Source organism: Pteropus medius, unplaced genomic scaffold (assembly GCF_902729225.1).
Source record: "Pteropus medius unplaced genomic scaffold, Ma_sr-lr_union100, whole genome shotgun sequence".
Lineage (NCBI taxonomy): Eukaryota > Metazoa > Chordata > Mammalia > Chiroptera > Pteropodidae > Pteropus > Pteropus medius.
The window spans coordinates 15,307,362-15,328,493 of record NW_024349797.1 but is presented as its reverse complement, the minus strand read 5'-3'; the positions used below and the strand labels follow the sequence as shown (position 1 = coordinate 15,328,493).

Sequence of the window (21,132 nt, the reverse complement as noted above, 5' to 3'; positions counted from 1 at the left end):
ACAAAAGTTAAAGGAAGTTATGTTCAAAGGATACAGAATAAACGCTTGCATGCTCATGACCCAGCTTTACCAACTAAACATGCCACATTTTCTAAAAATCTTTTTGAACTTTGAAAGAAAATTTCGGTCATAGACTCAAAAGTAGAGAGAGTAACAATGAGCCCATGTACCCATGATTAGCATCTCAGGACTATCGACTCTCATTTCATCCTGTACCCTCGCCCATTTCCTCTTTCTATTTTTTATTTTTCAAATGTTTATGTAATTGAAGTAAAATTCATCTAACATAAACCCAGCCATTTTAAAGCGTACCATTCGACGGCATTGAGTACATTCACGATGTCCCACAATCATCAGCTTTTCCTTTCTTCCATAATGTTTTCATCACCTCAAAAGCGATGGACCCTCAGGCCGCCATTCCCCTTTTCCCCCAGCACTTGTATTTTTTAAATTAATAACAATTTTTTTCTTTTTCAGTTATAGTTAGCGTCCACAGCCATTTTGGTTTCAGGTGTACAACATAGTGATTAGAAATCTCTATAACTCACAAAGTGACCACCCCAATAAATCTAGCGCCCCTCTGACACGACACATAGTTATCACTGTATTATTGGCTGTATTCCTTATGCTATACTTTCTGTCTTCATGACTTTTGTAACTACCAATTTATACTTCTTAATCTCATCTCCCTTTTTCATCGACCGCCACCCCCCACCAACCCCTCTCCCATCTGGTAACCCTCAAAATGTTCTCTGCTTGAAACGAACTCTGCTTTTTTGTTGTTGCTTATTTTGTTCCTTAGATTCCACACATATGTGCAATCCTATGGCATTTGCCTTTCTCTATCTGACTGACTGCACTCAGCACAGTACCCTCTAGGTCCATCATGAAATATCTTTCTCCATCCCATTACTTTTAGTCTGTGTGTGTCTCTTAATCTGAAGCGAGTCTCAGAGGAAGCAAATGTAAGGGTCTTATTAAGTATTCAGCCACCCTATCTTTTGATTGGAGCTTTAATTCTTTTTCATTTGAAGTACTCGTTAATAGATATGTTATGACTGCCATTCTTTATTTAGACTTTTGATACCTATTTTTTTCTTCTTAAAGAGGTCTCTCCAACATTTCCTGTAATACTGGCTTGGTGGTGATGAACTCCTTTAGCTTTTTGTCTGGGAAGCTCTTTATCTGCCGTTCGATTCTAGATGATAACTTTGCTGGGTAAAGTAATCTTGTTTATAGGTCCTAGGTTTTCATCACTTTGAATATTTTGTGCCAAGCCCTTCTGGCCTGCCAAGTTTCTCTTGAGAAATTGGCTGACAGTCTTATGGATGTTTTTTTGCTTGTAACTATTTGCTTTCTTCTTGCCTCTTTTAAGACTGCTTTTTTCTTGCCTCTTTTAAGATTCTCTCTTTGAATTTAACCTTTGGTATTTTAATTATGATGTGTCTTGGTATGGGCCTATTTGGGTTCATCTTGTTTGGGATTCTCTGAACTTCTTGGGGTTGTATGTCTATTTCTCTCACCAGGTTAGGGGAGTTTTCACATCGGTCTTCAATTCCTTGCTCTCTCTCTCTTCTCCTTCTGGTACCCCTATGATGCGAATGCTGTTACACTTGATATTGTCCCAGAAGCTTCTTAAACTATCTTCATTTTTTTTGGATTCTTTTTCCTCGTTGCTGTTCTGATGGGATGTCTTCTGCTACCTCGTCCTCTATGTTGCTGATTCGACCCTCCGTTTCTTCCACTCTGTTGATTCCTTCTAATGTACTCTTCATCTCAAGTATTGTATTCTTCATTTCTGACTGGCTTATTATGTTTTCCATCTCCATTTTTATGTTGTTGTTGTTGTTGTTTTTATCTCTGTTAAAGTTCTCACTGAGTTCATCTACTCTTCCCCTAATTTCTTTGAGCGTCCTTATAACCAGTGTCTTGAACTCTGCATCTGGTAGATTGCTTGTCTCCGTTTTGGTGAATTCTTTTTCTGGACCTTTGTTCTGTTCTTTCGTGTGGGGCATGCTTCTTTGCGTCCCCATTTTGGCTGTTCCCCGCTACCCACTCTCGTGTCTGTTTCTATGTATTAGGTACATAGAAGTATGTCTCCTAAGTCTCCCAGTCTTAGTGGAGTGGCTTTATGTAGTAGGTGGGCTGTGGGGCCCCTTGGCACAGACCTGAGGGGTCCAGCTGCAGGCCAAGTTCAGCCACAGCCTGGGTACCTCCAGGACCACCTGGTAAGAGTCACAAAGCAATCCACATACAGCTACCACTCAAGCTGGGCTAATAGGTGCCTCAAGGGGCCAAGTCAGAACCCGAGGCTGGCTGCCACTGGTGTGGGGCTTGGGGCTGTTCAGCAAGAGGTACAAGTCACACTAAGGCCAGATGCTGCTGCTTTGGGTTTTGTGAGCCTTTGAGAGGTTTTATGAAAGTTCACAGCAGGAGCCAAGATACCCCGTGTATACGGAATAAATCACTAGAAGTGGCTTGGGTGCGCCCACAAGTTGGGAGAGGGGGTGGTCTCAGGGAATCCCGTGGGCAGAGCGTCCTGTGTTATCCAGGTCAATGGCACCTGGGGTGCAGGCTGGGAGCTGGAAGGCTCAGCAATGGAACAATGGCTTCTGCCTGTACCTCTGTCCGGGAGCAAACCACCCCTCCAGCCCTCTCCCTGAAGCCTGACAGCTCAGTACCTCCCCGTATGTCCTTGGCGATCCAGGAGCAGCTGCCCCAGCGCTGGAGCCGGGAGGGAGCGTGTCCATCAGCCAGTAAGGCCAGACGCGGGCCCTTTAAGAGGAAGATCCCCACTTCTGCAGCCCTACGTCTCTCTCTCTCTCTCTCTCTCTCTCTCTCTCTCTCACAGCCGCCACCTCCGCTGGTTTTCCCAGCCATGGGTGGTGGGGACTTCTCCCTGCACTGGAACCGTGCACTGAGGAGCCCAGTGGGTGGCCGGGACCCCTCGCTCATCAGGTGGGAGAGGTGGCTCTGCAGCCAAGGTAGGCCTCCGATTCTCCACCACCACGAGTGGTTGTAGGACTGGCCGGTTTGCGTCTCCGCCCCCATGCGGTTTTGAGGTGACCTGTTAGTGGAGGTGACGTAGTTGTACGGCTTCTGTTCAGCCAGACCTCAGGCGACCCCGCGTACTGGCGGCTCTGTAGTTTTGTTATAATTTTGGTGTGGTCACGAGAGGAGGCTTGCACAGCCTCTACCTTCTACGCCATCTTGGATCCTCCTCCTTTTCATTCTGAAAGCATTTTCACATAACATGTCTTAAAACTGCGACAAGGAGCCAGTCTTTGTGGGACAATAGAGATGATCAAATAATGTATGCCTCTCCTGGTCCTGAGCTCCCCAGGAATGTTGTTAAGATTTGACATCCCATCTGATACGTAGAGCAGCTTACGTGGTCTCTCCTACATTTGGTGTTAAAAGTCCTTTCTTTTATGCAATATGATGACATACTATATGATCATTGTTTATATTTTTTATTTTTATTTGGCAAAATTAAAAATCGACAGCATAATATTGTTTCCTCTAATTTTCGAAGGTGTTGATTTTACCGGTCTGGTTAAATGCAAGAGTCTGGGAACCACGAATCTCAGGTGGATTGTAAATAGGAAATGAGGTAATATGAACATTATACTATTATAAAATTATATTAAATAGATTAATTTTGCCCCAAACCTTACTACATATTAAGCATCAGAAAACAGACAAATATGAGAGAGAGATGGCAAATAGATGAATACTATTAACTATTTTCTCATGTGCATCTCTGCGGCTCCTGGCAGAGCATGCTTGCCCATAGCCCTTTTGATAGTAGAGATCTCATGTTTTACTCATGATTACATGTTAAAACCACAGCCAGTTAAAACAATCCAAACAAAAAGCCCAGGCGTTTTCATGATTTGCGGAGGTTCCTGAGAATTTCAAATATGTGCAGAAAATTCTGACATCCTTGAACAAGTTGGTCGGTTACATTGGAGTGCAGTTAGAGACCACATGTAAAAGGGAAAAAGTCTTGGAGCAGAAATTCAAAAACCTGGATTGCAATCCCTGTTCTGCCTCTAATTATGTGAGTAAATTAGTCTCTCTGGGCCTTAGTTTTCACATTTGTAAAATTAGGGGTTACAGTAAATGATGCAGAAGGTTTAGGATCTAGTCACCTCCTTCAGGCGATGTCTTTGTTCAACATTCCCAAGACCAGTGGGGCCACCTCCTTGTGTCCTCCCTTGGCCTATGCACATCTTCTTGCACTATTGACCGATCAGTGACTCATAACCTTTATTGAGGGCCTGCGTTGGTGCTTTATGAATGACTCTCTCCTTTATAACACTATGATATTCTTTTTGCCCCATTTTATAGCTCAGCAAGGTTAAAAGTTGCTGAGAGTGCTGTATTTGTCAAGATTCTCCAGAGAAATAGAACCAATGTTTTGAAAGGTCATCATGTGTTTAACATAAACATAACACAGAAAGGAGAAACCATGAAGGATGGGATTAAGACATCTAAATACATAGAAATGTGAAATGTATACATTTCCAAAAATGCCATAAGATTACAAGGTAAAAAGGCAAACAGGAAAATATTTGCAACGTAGATGACAACGGAGAAATAAAGATGGGTAAAGAAAGTAGAGAGATCATTGATGTTCTTCAGGGTTTCTGGCAGAGTTTGCTACTTGTCCTCCAATGTCCATTTCCTGCTTTCACAGCGGGAACTCCAGATTTTTAGCTAAGAAAGTTGATGATCTCAGAACACAGACCACATCTCCCAGTGTCCCTTGCAGATAGGTGCAGCTATCAACTTCTGTCTTGCTTTTTGAAATGTAGATGTGGTCGTGGTGTGCCCTTTTGGACCATGTAGAGTAGGTCAACATTTTAGAGATTGCAAGGCAACGAGATAGAGGAAGACTGAATCTCTGGTATCTTAAAGGGACAGAACTGCCATAGTAGCCTTAGACCACCACCCTACGGAATGCAATGTGGGAACATGTATCATTTTATCATGAAACATAACCATTGTGCTATTTCTATTAAAACACACACACACACATCACCACCACCACCACCGCCACCACCCCAAACCAAAAACCACCACTAGAGTGGAATTCTTTGGGCTTTTTAATTGGTTCACAGGGAGTGAATGAATTACCCTGACTTGGTGCCTGATTAAGTCAAGAGAGGAAACGAATTTGGGGAACTATCTCATAAGGAGTTGAACATTTGTTTCTGCAGAGAAAGACAGAAGTTAGGGATGATGAGAGGAATTTATTTGAGAGTTGTCTACACATTGCTGACCGTTTATGGGACTTATGTCCCATAATAGCTATAGGACCAGTGACTATTCCCAGGACAAGAGGATAGTAAACAAGAGTAGAGAGGCTGGATCTAACTTTGGGGCACTCTTTGGCTAGGGAGTTGAAGAGATGGATTATCAACGGTCAAAACTTCAAAGAGACAAAGGGACAATTAAAGATGAAGGGATTAGTGTTTGGCCATGAGAGCACTAGGAGACTTAGGGAGCCCCATTTGGGTGCATGGTGTCAACATGGCCAGACTTCAGTAAGTCAGAGAAAGCAAGCTGTGACCCTGAGAAGAAATATACCTTCCGAGAAGAACTCATTGTGGTTAATTAGGTTCAAATTCATAACCAGAGTCTAGAAGCCCTTACTGACAGAGGCCTGTCACGCACTTTGCATTTCAGAGAAAAGCCACAGACTGAGCTGCCAGCCTCCTGCACTGTGCTCCCGCCATCTGAGCCCACCCTTATAAAGAAGCTCCTGGCATCACCTTTCAGCCAATAGGATGAGACCGTCTCCATAAAATCAGAAATGCACAGCTATTTTCTCATTTGCCTCTTTACTGACCAGAGTGGCTTTGTAACAATCAGGACAGTGCCATTTGGACCAATCAGACTGTAAATTTGCATAAAAATGGACCAGTCAGGGATGGAGGTGGGACTTCCTCTATAAAAAAACATCCTTTCCTTTGTCTCTGCAGAGCCTACTTTTGATTTCCACTGGAGGCTGCATCCCCCAGGTTTGCAAACTGTTTATATGGGTAGTTTCTCTTTTACCACATCCCACACTGGGGACTCCTGTTGGCATTAGATTGGTACAGATAACTTCTGTTGACACAAGGCTTGGTAAACTGGAAAGAATAACAAACAGTCTAAACTCTGGCCTAAGCCAAGCTCCAGAATCAAATGAGCTTGGTTTAGGCCAGAGTTTAGATGACTTGTTATCTGTGCGGCTCTAATTTCTCTGGGTCTGTTCTTCATGAGCAAAATGGAGGGTTTCCTATTTCGTGGAATGATCATGGGGATCGAAGGAGAGGGTGTGTGTGGATCACGAGCATTCACGCCACCTTCCCTGTTTTGCATTCTTTCTTAAAAAGGCATTGCGATGTAATTATTTCGGGCAGTGGAAAAAGGAACAGTTTAATATTAATAGTCAAAATATATCATTAAATGTATAATTTTGTAAATCCTCCCCCGCCCCCACAAATTTGAAGCATCATCTTAAAAAAAAGAAGAAAAAAAAATAGCCCATCTGTCTTTCAGTCTGTGGCACAGTGAAGAAACAGCTTCACTGGAGCCAGGAAGGTCCCATTCAACAGGTTATAACCTCTTCCATTTATGTCGAAATTTACATTTGCAAAGTTGTTCTATAGTTGTGATTGTATTCGATTCTGATGATGGGAGCAGAGGCAGATGTGGGATACCTATTTGGCAACTAAAGAATTAAAAAAAAAAAACACTTAGAAAAGGAAGTTATGATCTCTAGAAGCTAGCAAGGGTCACTTAGCAGTTCATGCTCAACAAACCTCATTTTCTTTTTAAAAATAGAATGGCCAGATCAGGAAATGCTATGGATAATGTTCGTTTTGATGTTAGCAGGACATCTGACAGTTTCCCATCAAGTCTTTGTGGACAAAATGGAGAGGAGTAAGTTGAGTGAGAGAAGTTGGTGGCACCCCAAGTTAGACAATCAGCAGTTCCCCCACAATGCTGAGGACAGAGGAGCAGCTCAGTGCCCACCTAGACAGAGTGCTTCACTCTAGTGCCTGCCCCAGTAAATTTGTTATTGACAATTCTGTTAAAATCTAAGATGTCACAGTCAGCAGATCTGTAGTTGTCAAAGCTGGGAGTGATACTTAATACTTTAGATAGTAGAATTCATATTTTAAAAGATCTGGAACAATCTTTTAAAATAAAAAAAAAAAAAAGAAGAAGCAATCCAGGTACAGGATGGAGGAAATGGTGTTAAGCAGCCTGTGTACTATGGACTGTTTTCATCGGTACAAGTTCAACTTGAACAAAGAGGCTGATGCAGCCACTGGAGGAGGACGCTGCCCAGACTGCAGCAGGGGCACGGGACACACATAGGACTAGTCGATAAAACCAGGATGTTCCCTCTGGGGAAAAGGATACCAGCTCAGGCAAGAGGTGGGACTGTTTTCACAAATAGGAAGCTGGTTATGCAGCAGAGGGAGTAGCCCGTGGCTGCAGAGGGCCGAATTAGGACCCAGGGAAGGTAGTTACATACAAGGAAGTAGATTTGGGTTCAACTCAAGACAACTTTCTAACAATTTGAGCTGTTCACAGTGAATGGGGCTGTTTTTGTGAGGTTATGATTTCCTCATCCATGAAACCACTAACGAGTAAATAACTTACTTGTTATTGAAGATATTTTCAAAGGGTTTTGTAGGTGTGGGAATTTGGACACAATGACAGTTATGAGCATAACTGATTTCATTCCTGCAACAACACTTAGAGGTAAGTATTGTCTCCATTTTGCAGATAAGGAATCTGAGATGCCAACAGGTTACTCAACTTGCCCAAGATCTCTAGAAGCTAGCGAGGGTCACTTAGCAGTTCATGCTCAACAAACCTCATTTTCTTCTAGACTTGCCCAAGGTTACTCAACAGGTAAACTCAGGCCCAAGCCTTTTATCGCAGCCCTTATTCTCTCCCTTTTATTCCAATCCTACTGTTTTAAGATGGAAACGACCTCAAGCAGGCTCATTTATTTCCTCTCCCTCCTTATCTTTCAGAAAGGTTGAAAGTGAGGCAATAGACTAAGTTATTTAAAACTCTTCTCTACTCTACCAAATAGCCCTACATAAATAGAATGTATTTTCCAATTAAATTAACCACATATTTTGAGCAGATAATACATGCTCGTGGTACAAAATTCAAGTTATACCAAACGGTGAGCAGTGAGGGGGAAATTCTCTTCTTGTATCTTTTCCCCAGCTACCTATGTAATCTCCTTTCTAGGAGACAAACAACGCTAACAGGTTCTCGTGTATCCTTCAGGAGATGTCTTTTCTATACATATACAAGCAAGAACTGGTGTATATATTTTTTCTCAAATAGCAGCACGCTTTACCCAGTTCTACAGCTTACTTTTACACTTGTTAATATATTAGTTTGAGTTATGTGAAATTACCAATAGTCTACCATTTTGACCTACAAAACATGTGGGAAATCTTTCAATATCAGCACTGAGGCAGCTGCTTCAGTCTTTTTTTTTAAATAAATAAATAAATAAATAAATAAAGTGTAACCCTCAGACGACTTCACAAATCCTAAGTGTACACACTCCTGTGGAACCAGCACTCACATCAATAATTAGAATAATACCAGCACCCAGAAGACCCCTGAGGTCCTGCCCACTCACTACCCCGTTTTTATTTCTCTGTAAATGGAGTCATCCAATACGTACTCTTATGTGTCTAACGTTTTTTATTGGTTACACGAGTCCATTTTTAGAAATCTCTTACCTTGTTTAACCCTATTGGTGCCCAAGTGATGGACATTAAGGCTGTTTAAAATATTTCGCTATTACAAGCAATAGGAGGGATGAAGAACCTCGTAAATATAATGTATTTAAAAATATTTCGTGATGTGAAATTTCCAACACATACAATGTAAAGAGAAAAAATGGATGCTCAGCTTTGGCAATTATTAACATTCTGCCATTCTTGTTGAATGTATTTTTAGAGAAATGTGGGGGCTTAAAAAATTATACTTTTCCTCCCATTTTCTAAGTTTTTCTAGCTGGGCTAATAATACAATTAAGAGATAGATTAACAGGAGAAAACAAAATTTTAATACATGCGCATGGGGAATTCACATAGGTATGAAAATTCCAGAGAAAATGAGGCAACATGGCATTTTGGGCAAAGGAGAAAAGTGGGGTACAAGGTCTTGGATTTTATTTTATTTGATTTTTTAATATATTTTAAAATTAATTAATTAATATTTATGTTGACATTGGTTAACGAAATCCAGTGTTCAGCTCAACATTTTAACACTAAGGCATATATATGTATTTGCATGTGTGTTCGCCTCCCATAGTTAGAGTTCTTTCTATCACTACATATCTGACCCCCTTTACCCCATCTATTCTCACCCTCCCCACTCCCCGCTACCCTCTGGTAACCACTAGTCTATAGTCCATGTCCATGAGTCTCTGTTTGTTTGTCCTGTTCATTTGTTCTTGCTTTTAGATTTATATCCCACATATAAGTGATATCATGTGATTTTCAACTTTTTCTGTCTGACTTATTTCACTTAGCATGATTATCTCGGGGTCCATCCATGTTGTTGCAAATGGCTGTATTTCATCTCTTCTTATGGCTGAGTAATATTCCATCGTGTATATGTACCACAGCTTCTTTAGCCAATCATCTATCGTAGGACTTTAGTTGCTTCCATGTCCTGGCCCCTGTGAATAATGCTGCTATGAACATCGGTGTGCAAATATCTTTTCGGATATGGGTTTTCCAGTCTTTGGGGCAAATACCCAGTAGAGGGATTGCTGGATCATATGGTAGATCAATTCTTAGTTTTTTGAGGAACCTCCATACTGTTTTCCACAGTGGCCGTACCAATTTGCAGTCCCACCAGCAGTGTATGAGGGTTCCTTTTTCTCCGCATCCTCTCCAACATTTGTTATTACTTGTCCTGTTGATTATAGCTATTCTAACAGGTGTGAGATGTTATCTCATTGTGGTTTTGATTTGCATTTCCCTAATAGCTAGTGAAGTCGAGCATCTATTCAAATGTTTGTTGGCCATTTGTATGTCCTCTAGGGAGAAGCGTCTGTTCAGGTCTGTTGCCCATTTTTTGATTGAATTGTTTGTTTTTTTGTTGTTATTGAGTTGTATGAGTTCTTTGTATATTTTGGATATTAGGTCCTTATCGGAGGCGTTGCTTGCAAATATATTTTCCCATTCGGATAGTTGTTTCTTTACCTTGTTGACAATTTCTTTTGCTGAGCAGAAGCTTTGTAGTTGGATGGAGTCCCAATGATTTATTTTAGCTTTTACTTCCCTTGCTTTTGAGATCAAATTCATAAAATCCTCTTTAAGTCCAAGGTCCTTGAGTTTAGTTCCTATATTTTCTCCTATGCATTTTATTGTTTCAGGTCTTATATTCAGGTCCTTAACCCATTTTGAGTTAATTTTGACGTTTGGTGATAGACAACAGTCTAGTTTCATTCTTTTGCAGGTGGCCTTCCAGTTTTCCCAACACCATTTATTGAAGAGGGTTTCCTTCTCCACTGTATGTTTTTGGCTTTTTTGTCGAAAATTATTTGCCCATATAAATATGGGTTGACTTCTGGTCTCTTGATTCTGTTCCACTGGTCTGTGTGTCACCACATATTTGACTCCTTTTACCCCATCTACCCCCCACCCACCGGTCTTGGATTTTAGAAGATAGAATGGCTCTTTACAGGCAGTTGGGGAAAAGCAGAGGACACATGACAAGTAAATTTTTGCTTGGCAACCCAGAAACAAAGGGACACGGGGGAGGGGCACAGGGAGGTGTATCTGATAAATAGGTCCCTTCTGACACCCTCTCATCCATCGGACTCAATTCAAATTAGGCCGCTAAGGCGAACATCTTAAGATTTCCTTGCTTGAGTCGGTCTTTCTCTCTCAATCTCTTAAGCAGCGAAGGTGGGGGTGCGTGGGTGGGTCAAAGTTTCTTTCTGAATCTTCTTAATTACCAGTTTAAAAATCAGAATCTCAAAAGGCAGCTTCAGGGTGGCAAAACTTTGATCCCCTTCAGTAGAAAACCATTTACTTACCAAAAACATGCCTTCGAGAAGGCTAAACATGCAGTCTTGGGAGTCTCCCCTGTATGGAGGAATAGCTGTGTGACCTTGGGGAAGTGACCCAACCTCTCTTACTGGGGATAATAATTCCTACTGCAGAGTGTCCGTGAGGAGAAAGGACATCATTGCTGCTTTTCCAGCTGTAGGTAGGACTTTGTTGAGGGGGCCAGGGGACGATGCAGGTGGGGAGCGAGGCATTTGGACTACTGCCAGTCTGCATTGGTCTTTTATAGAATAGTGTCTTTGGTAAGGTTTCATTGGCCAAAAAGGATTCCCATGCTAAAAAAAAAAAAAAAGAGGAAGAATAAAAAAAATTCGAAACCATCCATATAATGAATATAAAGGACTTAGAATAGTGCTTTTAGGTTATTATCATCATTCTGCTTTCCCTGACCTTTTGCATTTTTAAATCACCTTTTCTCTTGTTCAAATCACTTTCTAGCCTAGGGACTTTTTTTTTTTTAATGAAAACAGTTTTTTTTCCGGCTTTATTGGGATATGGTTGACATATAATGTCGTGTAAGGTTAAGGCGTGCAACGTGTCGGTCTGATAATACAGACACTTTTTAATTCAAGCGAGACCCGGCCAGGGAGTCACGGGCTGAGGGCGGCGCAGCGAGCGGCCCGGGGGTTTGCTTTGCACAAGTTTGTGTCTTCAGCTGGCGTCAGCCAAACTCCGTCCTCCTCCACCCCTTCTGGAAAATCGTGTCGCTTACCCCAAGCCTCTGCTTCATTGGTTCTGGTCTCCCAAGAAATCATACGATTCTAGTCCCTGTCGCGGTGTTTGTCCTGAGTTCAAGTTATTCTCCTAGAGGCGACTTTCTCGGGTGTCCCAACGCCAGGGGTGGGGGTGGGGGTGCTAGTGTGCTGGATCCGCCGCCCCGCCTCGACCACGGCCACCCGGCCCGGGATGTCCTCCCTGGGTGGGAAGTAAAGGGTCAACAGGCCCTCCCAGCACCCCACCCCCCGCACCCCACCCTCCGGCACTTGCCCGCCAATCGCCTCCAGCGGGGATGCCGGGGGCGCGAGTGCGGCTGCTCCGCGGGGGGACAGGGCTCTCCTCCCAGCGTCGGGCCCTGGGTCCTGGCAGACGCCCCAAGATTGTTGTGAGGAGTCTAGCCAGTTGGTGAGCGCTGTAATCGGAACCAGCTGTGTCCAGACTGAGGCCCCATTTGCATTGTTTAACATACTTAGAAAATGAAGTGTTCATTTTTAACATTCCTCCTCCAATTGGTTTAATGCTGAATTACTGAAGAGGGCTAAGCAAAACCAGGTGCTTTCAACTGTCGGCTCTCCAGTGGCTCGGAGGACCCAGGCTCTCCCCGCGTCCTCCCCGCGACTCGCTGTCCCCTCTGGAATAAAATACCCGCGAGCGCCACGGGCCCAGAAGAGGGCCCGAAGCTCAGCAGCTGCCTTCCAGGGTCCCGCTCCGCGAGCTCTTTCTTTCCCGCTCCGCTTCTCCTGCTCACGCGTCTTGGACATGCCAGGATTTAAAAGGTAGGTTCTCCCCTGCGGGCTTTTTCCTCCAGGATCTGGAAAACGTCCTGAAAAACCTGATGGGCGGAAAATGGCTATGGACGGATTCAGGCAGTGTCGGGATATTGGAAAAGACATCAGCTAGTGATGCAATGATATTAATTATAAAAAGCTGCGCCTCTGTCATTTCCATCTTGAAGCCTTCTTTTGGGAGTGGGTACTTTATCATACGGTTTCAGAGTCACAGCATCCCAGAGAGGTCTGCAAAAACCTCGGAGCTTGTTTCCTCGTTTCCCGAAAGGGCGGCAAATTTGTGGGGGTGTTTTTTTTTTAAAAAAAAAGAATTGATATTATTTTTTAAATTGGGAGACCAGTTACCGGTTTCAATTATTTTGCTGCATCGGCTGTTGGACACGCGAACAGGCAAGTTGCACATCCCAGGGCTGGATTTGCCCCATGCGTGGGATTCCCAAAGGGCATGCGACCCAGAAGTCTCAAGCCAATGAAAAGTGGGGACGGCAGAAAGAACTACATGTAAGCAAACGTTTTGCTCTTCTTTAAGGAAATTGCAATTCTAGTCGAGTAATCTTTAAACTTTAGAGAACTTTATCTAGATTACATCGGCAGTCTTTATCCAGCAAAGTCTTGAAATATTAACTGCTTTAGACAGATTATGTGGGTGTGCGTGTGCGTATGCTGAAAACAAATCTGTGATAATATCATCCCGAACTGGGGACATAACAGCCCTGGGATTTCATTGGTCTCTCTGGTTTTCCTCTCAGTTTCGGATGGTGCACAAAGTGGTGGACCCACCTGTTTTCAAAAATTCCAGGGACCAGTTATGAGCATCGAACGTTCTCCCATATTCCTATAGTTAGTTTATTTTTGCGGTTTTCTAGAGTTTTTCATGACAAGGTACAACTGTTTTTGACACCATGAGAGCAGCACGCCTGGGTATGATTTCTCTTGATTAGCCTGGAGCTTACGTGGCCCCCAGCACCCAGCCGTGGCTCTTCCAGGAGTCTTGGCTTGAGGCTGGACCTCTGAGACCAGACCTGTCCTGGACTGCGCTCCAGCCGGGAACGGGGGAGTCTGGAGTAGGGGGAGAAATGGGGTTAGCATGCCTTTTCCACTAGCTCTTGAAGTCCACTGCATTCTGTCAGCCTGTTCTGTCTCCAACATAAACGAGACAGGGTTTTATAACCAACTGAGAGGAAACTTCATGTGAAGAAACAGGAAAACATTGAAATTCATAATATACAGCCTGGAAAATAAATTTGTTATTGTTCTTTCATTCCTTCCAGATATAAATCTGGCTGTTGCAAATATCAAAAAAGCCCTGGGATTTGGCTCTGCACTTTATAAGGTCAGGGCTGTCTCCAGCGTTCTAGAACCTGGCTCACACAGGCACTTAGATGAAATGAAAACTCGTGGACACTCGGGGTCTTTATCTTTTGGTTGGAGACTAGATGAAGGAACTGGGCTTGCATCTCCTGGCGCCACATCAGGATTCTATTCCCTTTGGATGTCACCTTAATTCCAGGGCTTCCAAGTACCCAAAGCTGCTTATTCAGATGAGCCTTGTGTCATGGACTGAGTGAGCTTTGTAATCTGTTGAACATTCTTTATATGAAGGGAGGGATTATAAAGTGGAGGCATATTTGACAGTGACAAGCCACTGAATCCAGCCAGGTCCCATGTCCACTGCTCTACTGAAAATCACCCCCTCCAGGAAGCCTTCCCTGACCTTCTTACGTCTAACCCCCAGCTCTCATTGCACTCAATGGGTGTTTCTAACCAAAGTATATAGACATTATCGATTCATGTGGCTCCCCAATCAGCTCTCCAGGACAGTGACTGCGTCATAGTTTTGTAGCTCTTATGCTTAGGATCCACACCTGCAAGTAGTAGTTGCTCAGATAAATCCCTGTTGAACTGAATAATAATTGTACCAAATAAAGCTCTACATTTACGTAGTTGTTTTTTTTTTTTTACCATCTTAACTGTGTTTAGGTGTAACAGTTCAATAGTGTTAAGTGCATTCACATTGTTGTGCAACCAAACTCCAGAACTATTTTCATTTTGCAAAGCTGAAACTGCATATCCATTAAACAACTCCCCATTCCCTCCCTCCTTTGCAAGCCCCTGACAACCTCATAAAAGTGGGATCATACTTTACTCGTCTTTTTGTGACTGGTCTATTTCACTTAGCATAATGCCTTCAAAGTTCATTTAATTCGCAGCATATGTCGGAATTTCATTCCTTTTTTAAGGCTGAGTAATATTTCATTGTATGTAGACACCATAAATCGTTTATCCATTCATCCATCGGTACACACTTGAGTCGCTTCCACCTTTCGGTTATTGTGAACTATGCTGCTATGAACAGGGTTGCACACCTATCTCTTTGAGACCCTGTTTTTAATTCTTTTGGGTATATTCCCTGACGTGGAATTGCTGGATCATATGGTAATTCTATTTTTAATTTTTTTTTAGGAAATGCCACTCTGTTTTCCATAGCGGCTGCACCAGTTCACATTCCCACCAACACTGCACAGGGGGTTCCAGCTTCTGCACATCCTCATCAACACTTTCTGCTTTTTTTATTATAACTACCCTGATGGGTGTGAGGTGGTATCGATTTTGTATTTTTAAAGCGTGGTGGTGACTACGATTTTCTTAGAAAGAAGCTTGTGAGTGATGAAGGGTAGGAATCGCAGGCTCAGAGAGGTTTGGCGGCTTATGAGTGGCAATGCTGGCCTGACCCCCTGGTTTCTCGACTCCTCCTAAGTTTTCCTGCTACGCTTCTTCTCTGGGTTGCCCAGGTCCCCTCCTCCTCTTCTTCCTCAGAGCCTGCTCTGTTAGGTGACTTTCCTGTGACACTGTCGCTCCTTGGAGCCCAAGTGCTTCACGGTTGTACTCCCTTCCCTTTCATCGTTCGAGGGTGTGATGGCTCGTCCACTCTGGGATCATCGCAGAATAAAGCTGTCACAGCCCAGGCCAGTCTCCCTGTGTAAGGAGGAACAATCGAAGCAACTGGCCAATACACTGTTGCTACCACGGCAGAGGGTTTCAGATTTGTTCTTTGAAGCAGCTAAATCCTTTATTTAAAAAAGGCCATCTAACACATTATCCTAACGCACGGAAGCAGTAGAAGAGACCGGTTGGGTTTGAGATGGTTGGGGTATCTAACATCCCCCTTGGTCTCTCTGGAGGGTCCCCATAAACACAAGGTGACATCGCCATTGTAAATGCACGGGCAGCGTGAGGTCGGCGTTTACCCCCAGACCTGGATCCGACGTATCTTGGGCATTTATATCAACTTTCTGCTCTCTGCAGGATACTCACTGTCACCATTCTGGCTCTATGTCTTCCAAGTCCTGGGAATACACAGGTAAGCTTTTCGTTTTGTTAATTTATCTAGAAGCGTGTTAAAAATCAGGGTGTCCAGCCACATGTTTTAGCATCCGAGGACAGTGGGGGTGGGAGGGGCTTCACAGTTTACCTAAATTGAGCTCTCCCATGCACAGAGATTAAAGCTGGGGCTCAGGAAAGTTGAGACTTGCCCCAGGTGACATAGTTCATGAGTGGCAGGGCTGGGACTTCAGTGTCCTGACTCTGAATCTAAGACTCTTATAATTGGATCACACTCCTTCATCTGTGTCCCTTTGGGGAGGTCTTGCCTCACCATCAATGTTAAGTCAAATGCGCTCCAGTGTTTCTGAGTGGTAGTGCCCCTGTGATGCCTGCACTTGGCCTTGGTTTGTGAGCAAGGCTGGAACCCAGCTCTCCTGGTTTGCTGAGCTTTATGGCATAGTCTCCTGGTTCATCTGCTCTGGGTTGTTTTATTTTGTTTTGTTTTTGGCCCTAAGACTCTGAGACCCCTGAACCTACTCCCAGGAATGCAGGCTCAGTCCTCTCCATAAACTAACCCACAGCTCCGGGAAGCTGAGCTCCTGAAGCTTCAGAGACAGCCAGGCTCCCACAGTCAAAAACACATCTCCTTGGCTTATGCCTATAAAATGCCAGGCTCCAGGGTCTTCCTGAAAGGTCCACTCACTGTCTACTCCCATGACAATTTTTCTGAGTATGTGAAGTTATAACTCAAGTTGTTTGTGAAGCCTACGACCCTTGGGGGCTGTTGGAGATCTATCTATTTTCGAAAGCATCTTTGTGTAATTGTCTTGCTGAGGTTGAAATGGAGGGATTTCCCCAATTCTACTTTTCTTAAAAAACTGTATCACTATGTAGCTTTTCTTTTATGTACAGACCTCAGAATCAGGTTTTCATAGAGTACAAAGAACTCCTACTGGGCGTCGAGAAGGTGAGATTAAGTAATACCCAAAGAGACTGATTGCCCTTAAAAGCACTCAAATCCATTCCCAGAACGGGATGAACACTGGACAAGCCTCATTCAGCAGATCAGATGTGATTATTATTGCCCTTCATAACTAGAGCATGAAAAATTCCCAGTAACCATCTGCTAAAAATGAAGATTTTAAAGCAATAGCGTGGGAACTTAAAAAATAATGCTAAGTGTAAAATGATTGTAAGACAATATAAAAAAAAGTGAAGGACAAATAGGTGTTATCATATAGGTGTTGGTATTATGGATGCTTTTTTTTTTCTTTACTCCTTTCTCTAACTTTCTGTGATGACATTATAATATTTTTATAGTTAAACAAAAGGTGAAATGACCTTGCCTCTTGCTTCTCTCTTCTTCAGCAACAATGCACTAATGGTTTTGACCTGGACCGCCAGTCAGGACAGTGTGTAGGTAAGAGGTCGCTGAAGTTCCTTTGCTGGGTGGGGGCTTCCAGTGATAGCCCGACTGCAGGACCATTGCTTGTTTAGCTGTCGTTCAATATTGTCAAACCTGTATTAGCCTTGACCATGGAAGAACACAGTGTCTCGGAACATTTGAAGTCAGTGACACCTTCTTTGTGCCCATCACCTTAACCAGGGTAAGCCCCATGAAAAGGCAAAGACGAGTAAGAATTGGCCCCTATCCCCAAGGAACTCTTCATCTATATTAGTTTCCTATGGCTGCCATAATAAATGACCACCAACTTAGTGCTTAAACAACTCAAGTGTATTATCTCACAGGTCTGGAGGTCAAACGCCCAACAGAGGTCTACCGGGCTAATATGGAGGTGTCATCAGGCTTTGCTCCTTTCCAGAGGCTCTAAGGGATAATCCATGTCCTTGCTTAAGTGTATAATTGGCAAAATTGAGTTTCTTTCTTTCTTTTTTTAAATTGAGATATAATTGACATTTAACATTGTGTAAGTTTAAAGTGTCCAATATATTGATTTGATACGCTTATATACTGCAGTATGATGACCACCTTAGCATTTGCTAACACCTCCATCACATTACATAATTGCCATTTCTTTTTTTGTGGTGAAAACTAAGCTCTATTCCTTAACGATTTTCAAGTATATAATACAGTCCTGTTAACTCCAGTCACAATGCTGTGCGTCAGATCCCCGGAAGTCAGTTATCTTACAGCTGAAAGTTTGTTCTCTTCTACCAGCCTCGCCCTACACCCTCAGCTTGGTTTTTTAAAACTCTACATATAAGTGAGATTAAACAGTATTTGTCTTTCTCTGTCTGGCTTACCTCACTTAACATCATGCCTCCGAGATCCATCCATGTTATTGCAAATGGCAGGATTTCCTTCTTTCTTGTGGCTGAATAATATTAAATGTGTGTGTGTGTGTGTGTGTGTGTGTGTGTGTGTGTGTGTATCTCTATATCTTCCTTATCCATCACTAGGGACACGTTGTTGTTTCCATACCCTGGCTATTGTGTGATGCTGCTGCGATGAACATGCAACTGCAGATATCTCTTTGAGATCCTGTGTTCACTTCCTTTGGACATATACCCAGAGGTGGGATTGCTGGATCATAAGTGTTTGAGGAATTTCTATAATGCTTTCTGTAGTGGCTGAACCAATTTACATTTCCATGGAATTCAGTTTCTCATGGCTATAGGACTGAGGCCCCCGTTTCCTTGCTGCATGTCAGCTGAGGACCCTTCCCAGTTTCTAGAGGCCTCCCTCACTCCTTGGTTCATGGTCCCCGCTTCCATCTTCAAAGCCAGCAGTGCGCGTTGAGTCACACGCGTCACATCTCCCTCTGCTGTCACATCTCTGACCAACCATTCTGCCTCTTCTTCCACTTTCAAGGACTTATGTGATTACGCTGGGCCCACCCAGATGACCTCCCATTTTAAGGTCGGCTGATTAGCAACTTTAATTCCATCTGCTACCTAATTCCCCTTTGCCATGTAACCTGTGTAGTCACAAGTTCCCAGGAGTAGGGCAGACATTTTGGGGGCTGTTCTCCTAGTACATCATCTGGTGGGAGATGCAGACCTAGACGGAGTGAACTCTGCAGACGGAATAAAGCCATTGCCAAGTTGAGGGGATAGTAGTGGGCTGTGTAAAAGGAGGGGAGAGAGTGATGCCTGATGTCTGGGGTCTATAAAGAAAGTCTCCATGGAGGTGACATTTGAATCTATGTACATATGAAGAATTATATATCGACTAGAGGAGTGAGTAGGATCCTGAGAGATGGCATTCCAGGTGGAAGGAACAGCATGAGCAAAGACCGTGGGTGGAAAAGACGTTCAGGGTATAGAACAGTTTGTTGTGGATGGAGCATAGGGCATATAAAAAGAATAAGGCAGCCCCACTTGCCCTCACCTCAGATTAAATTAGCTTTTTAATTATATATGATTTAGGCCTTATTGTCTGTCTTCCCTGAGCTCACATTAGCTCAGAGAATCAGAGGGCGAATAGATGGTTTAAAACAATGATGAGTGGTGAGAATAAAACCCCGCCATGGAAAATCTGGGCTTGCAGTTTGATTTAAAGTGAAGGGGGCCGAGGGTGTGCCGAAGGACATAGAGAGAGGCGGCAGCCATCTTTCTGGTCCACCAGATTTACGGGGGATTTCAGGCTTACGGCTACGGAATGGGGCCTTCAGAGCCTAAACTTTTCCATTTCCGGAGGTGGGAGTTGGTGTGAGTCTCTCAGGTGAGATGGCTGGAGTGAACTGTCAGGATTCAGGCATCTTACCCCTCCTCCCCCCAACCCCTCTGGTCGCACATGGAGCAGGCTCCAGGCTGGTGAGAGGGCCTGATGTGTGGCATCAGGTCAGCTGCTCATGCTGGAACCAGAGCTCAGGCCTCTCCTGACCTGGCCTAGCAAAGCCAATTTTCTAGAGCACCTACCTCCCCTTCCAGGCTTAACGAGCAGCACACTAGCCTGTCTGGAAGTGGGCCCTTTTTGCTGGCACACTGTGAGCTGACTTTCAAGTAAGGCTTTACCGCACAACCAGCTTACTCTTGGCCAGGCCTTGTCTTTCTTGATGGGACTTTCGAGGACTCTTTCTTCCCTGTCCAGCTGTTATTTGGAGTAGAAATGGGAATGATTCTTAGGTCTATCCCAGAGTTTCCTGTGGGCACACAAGAGCACCTGAGATGGTACACCCACAGATAAACAGTCTTTATTTTAATAGTTATATATTTATTTTTACTGTTACCTTCTGTTTATGCTCATTGATAGTGTTTTTCATTTGCCGTGGTCATGTAAAATTTAAAAAATACATTTCCTTGGGTTTAAAATGTGGATTCATTAAAAAGAAAAGTATTAAGTACATGATAATACAGATTTTTGTGGATAAGGCCGAAATCGTGATGGTGGTATCTAATAACTGATGTTTGGGTAACAGTGGTCAATTCGATTTGACTCAGCCAACCTTTGGTTGTACCTGCCGGTGATAAGCCAGGCACTGCCCTAAGTGTTTGGAAGCAGACGCTGTTACAGGGTGTTTGGAGGTTCTCCCTGGCTCTCTTGGTACAGAGCTCCGCTTAAATAAGCCCCATGCCCAGGACAGCCAGGGGCCACTAATGCTCATCCTTTCTGTGGGCTTCCAGATGTCGATGAATGCCGGACCATCCCTGAGGCCTGCCGAGGAGACATGATGTGCGTGAACCAAAACGGCGGGTACCTGTGCATCCCCCGGACAAACCCAGTGTATCGAGGGCCCTACTCGAACCCCTACTCGAACCCCTACTCCGGTCCGTACCCAGCAGCTGCCCCTCCGCTCCCGGCTCCGAACTACGCCACGATTTCCAGGCCTCTCATGTGCCGTTTTGGATTCCAGATGGATGAAAGTAACCAGTGCGTGGGTGAGTCGCCCAGCGTCCGGAGCTTCCTGTCCATTGTGCTCTGGTGAAGGCCATGTCCTATTCCAGTAGGTTCGCCCCAGTGGGTTGTTAGCTGCCTTCAGTGCACCAGTGAAACAATGACTGAAGCCATGGTTTTTTGACTTTTAGCAGCTCGTGTCTCTGGGTGCCCTCCCACCTAAACCGTAGTTTAGTTTGCTGTCTTATTGACAGTGCTTCAGAAAGCCAATCTGTTTTCTCTCTCTCTTTCTCTCGCGTATCTATCTCTCCATCTACCTATCCATCCATCTTTCGATCATATCTGTTTATCATCTATCTATTTAAAGACCAAGCTCATATTT

The 21,132-nt window shown here is 43.7% G+C and overlaps 1 protein-coding gene across 1 annotated transcript in view; it reads left to right on the top strand.

The window, feature by feature from the left end:
* The first annotated feature begins 12,111 nt into the window (after positions 1–12,111).
* The window catches only part of FBLN5 (fibulin 5), a 67,655-nt gene continuing 58,634 nt past the window's right edge, over positions 12,112–21,132 (top strand). Inside the window, exons 1-4 of the mRNA XM_039884038.1 lie at positions 12,112–12,616; positions 15,935–15,989; positions 17,321–17,372; positions 20,540–20,794. Of these exons, the coding sequence (XP_039739972.1) occupies positions 12,600–12,616; positions 15,935–15,989; positions 17,321–17,372; positions 20,540–20,794 (379 nt within the window). The 5' untranslated portion in view covers positions 12,112–12,599. The remainder of the gene's footprint in view (positions 12,617–15,934; positions 15,990–17,320; positions 17,373–20,539; positions 20,795–21,132) is intronic.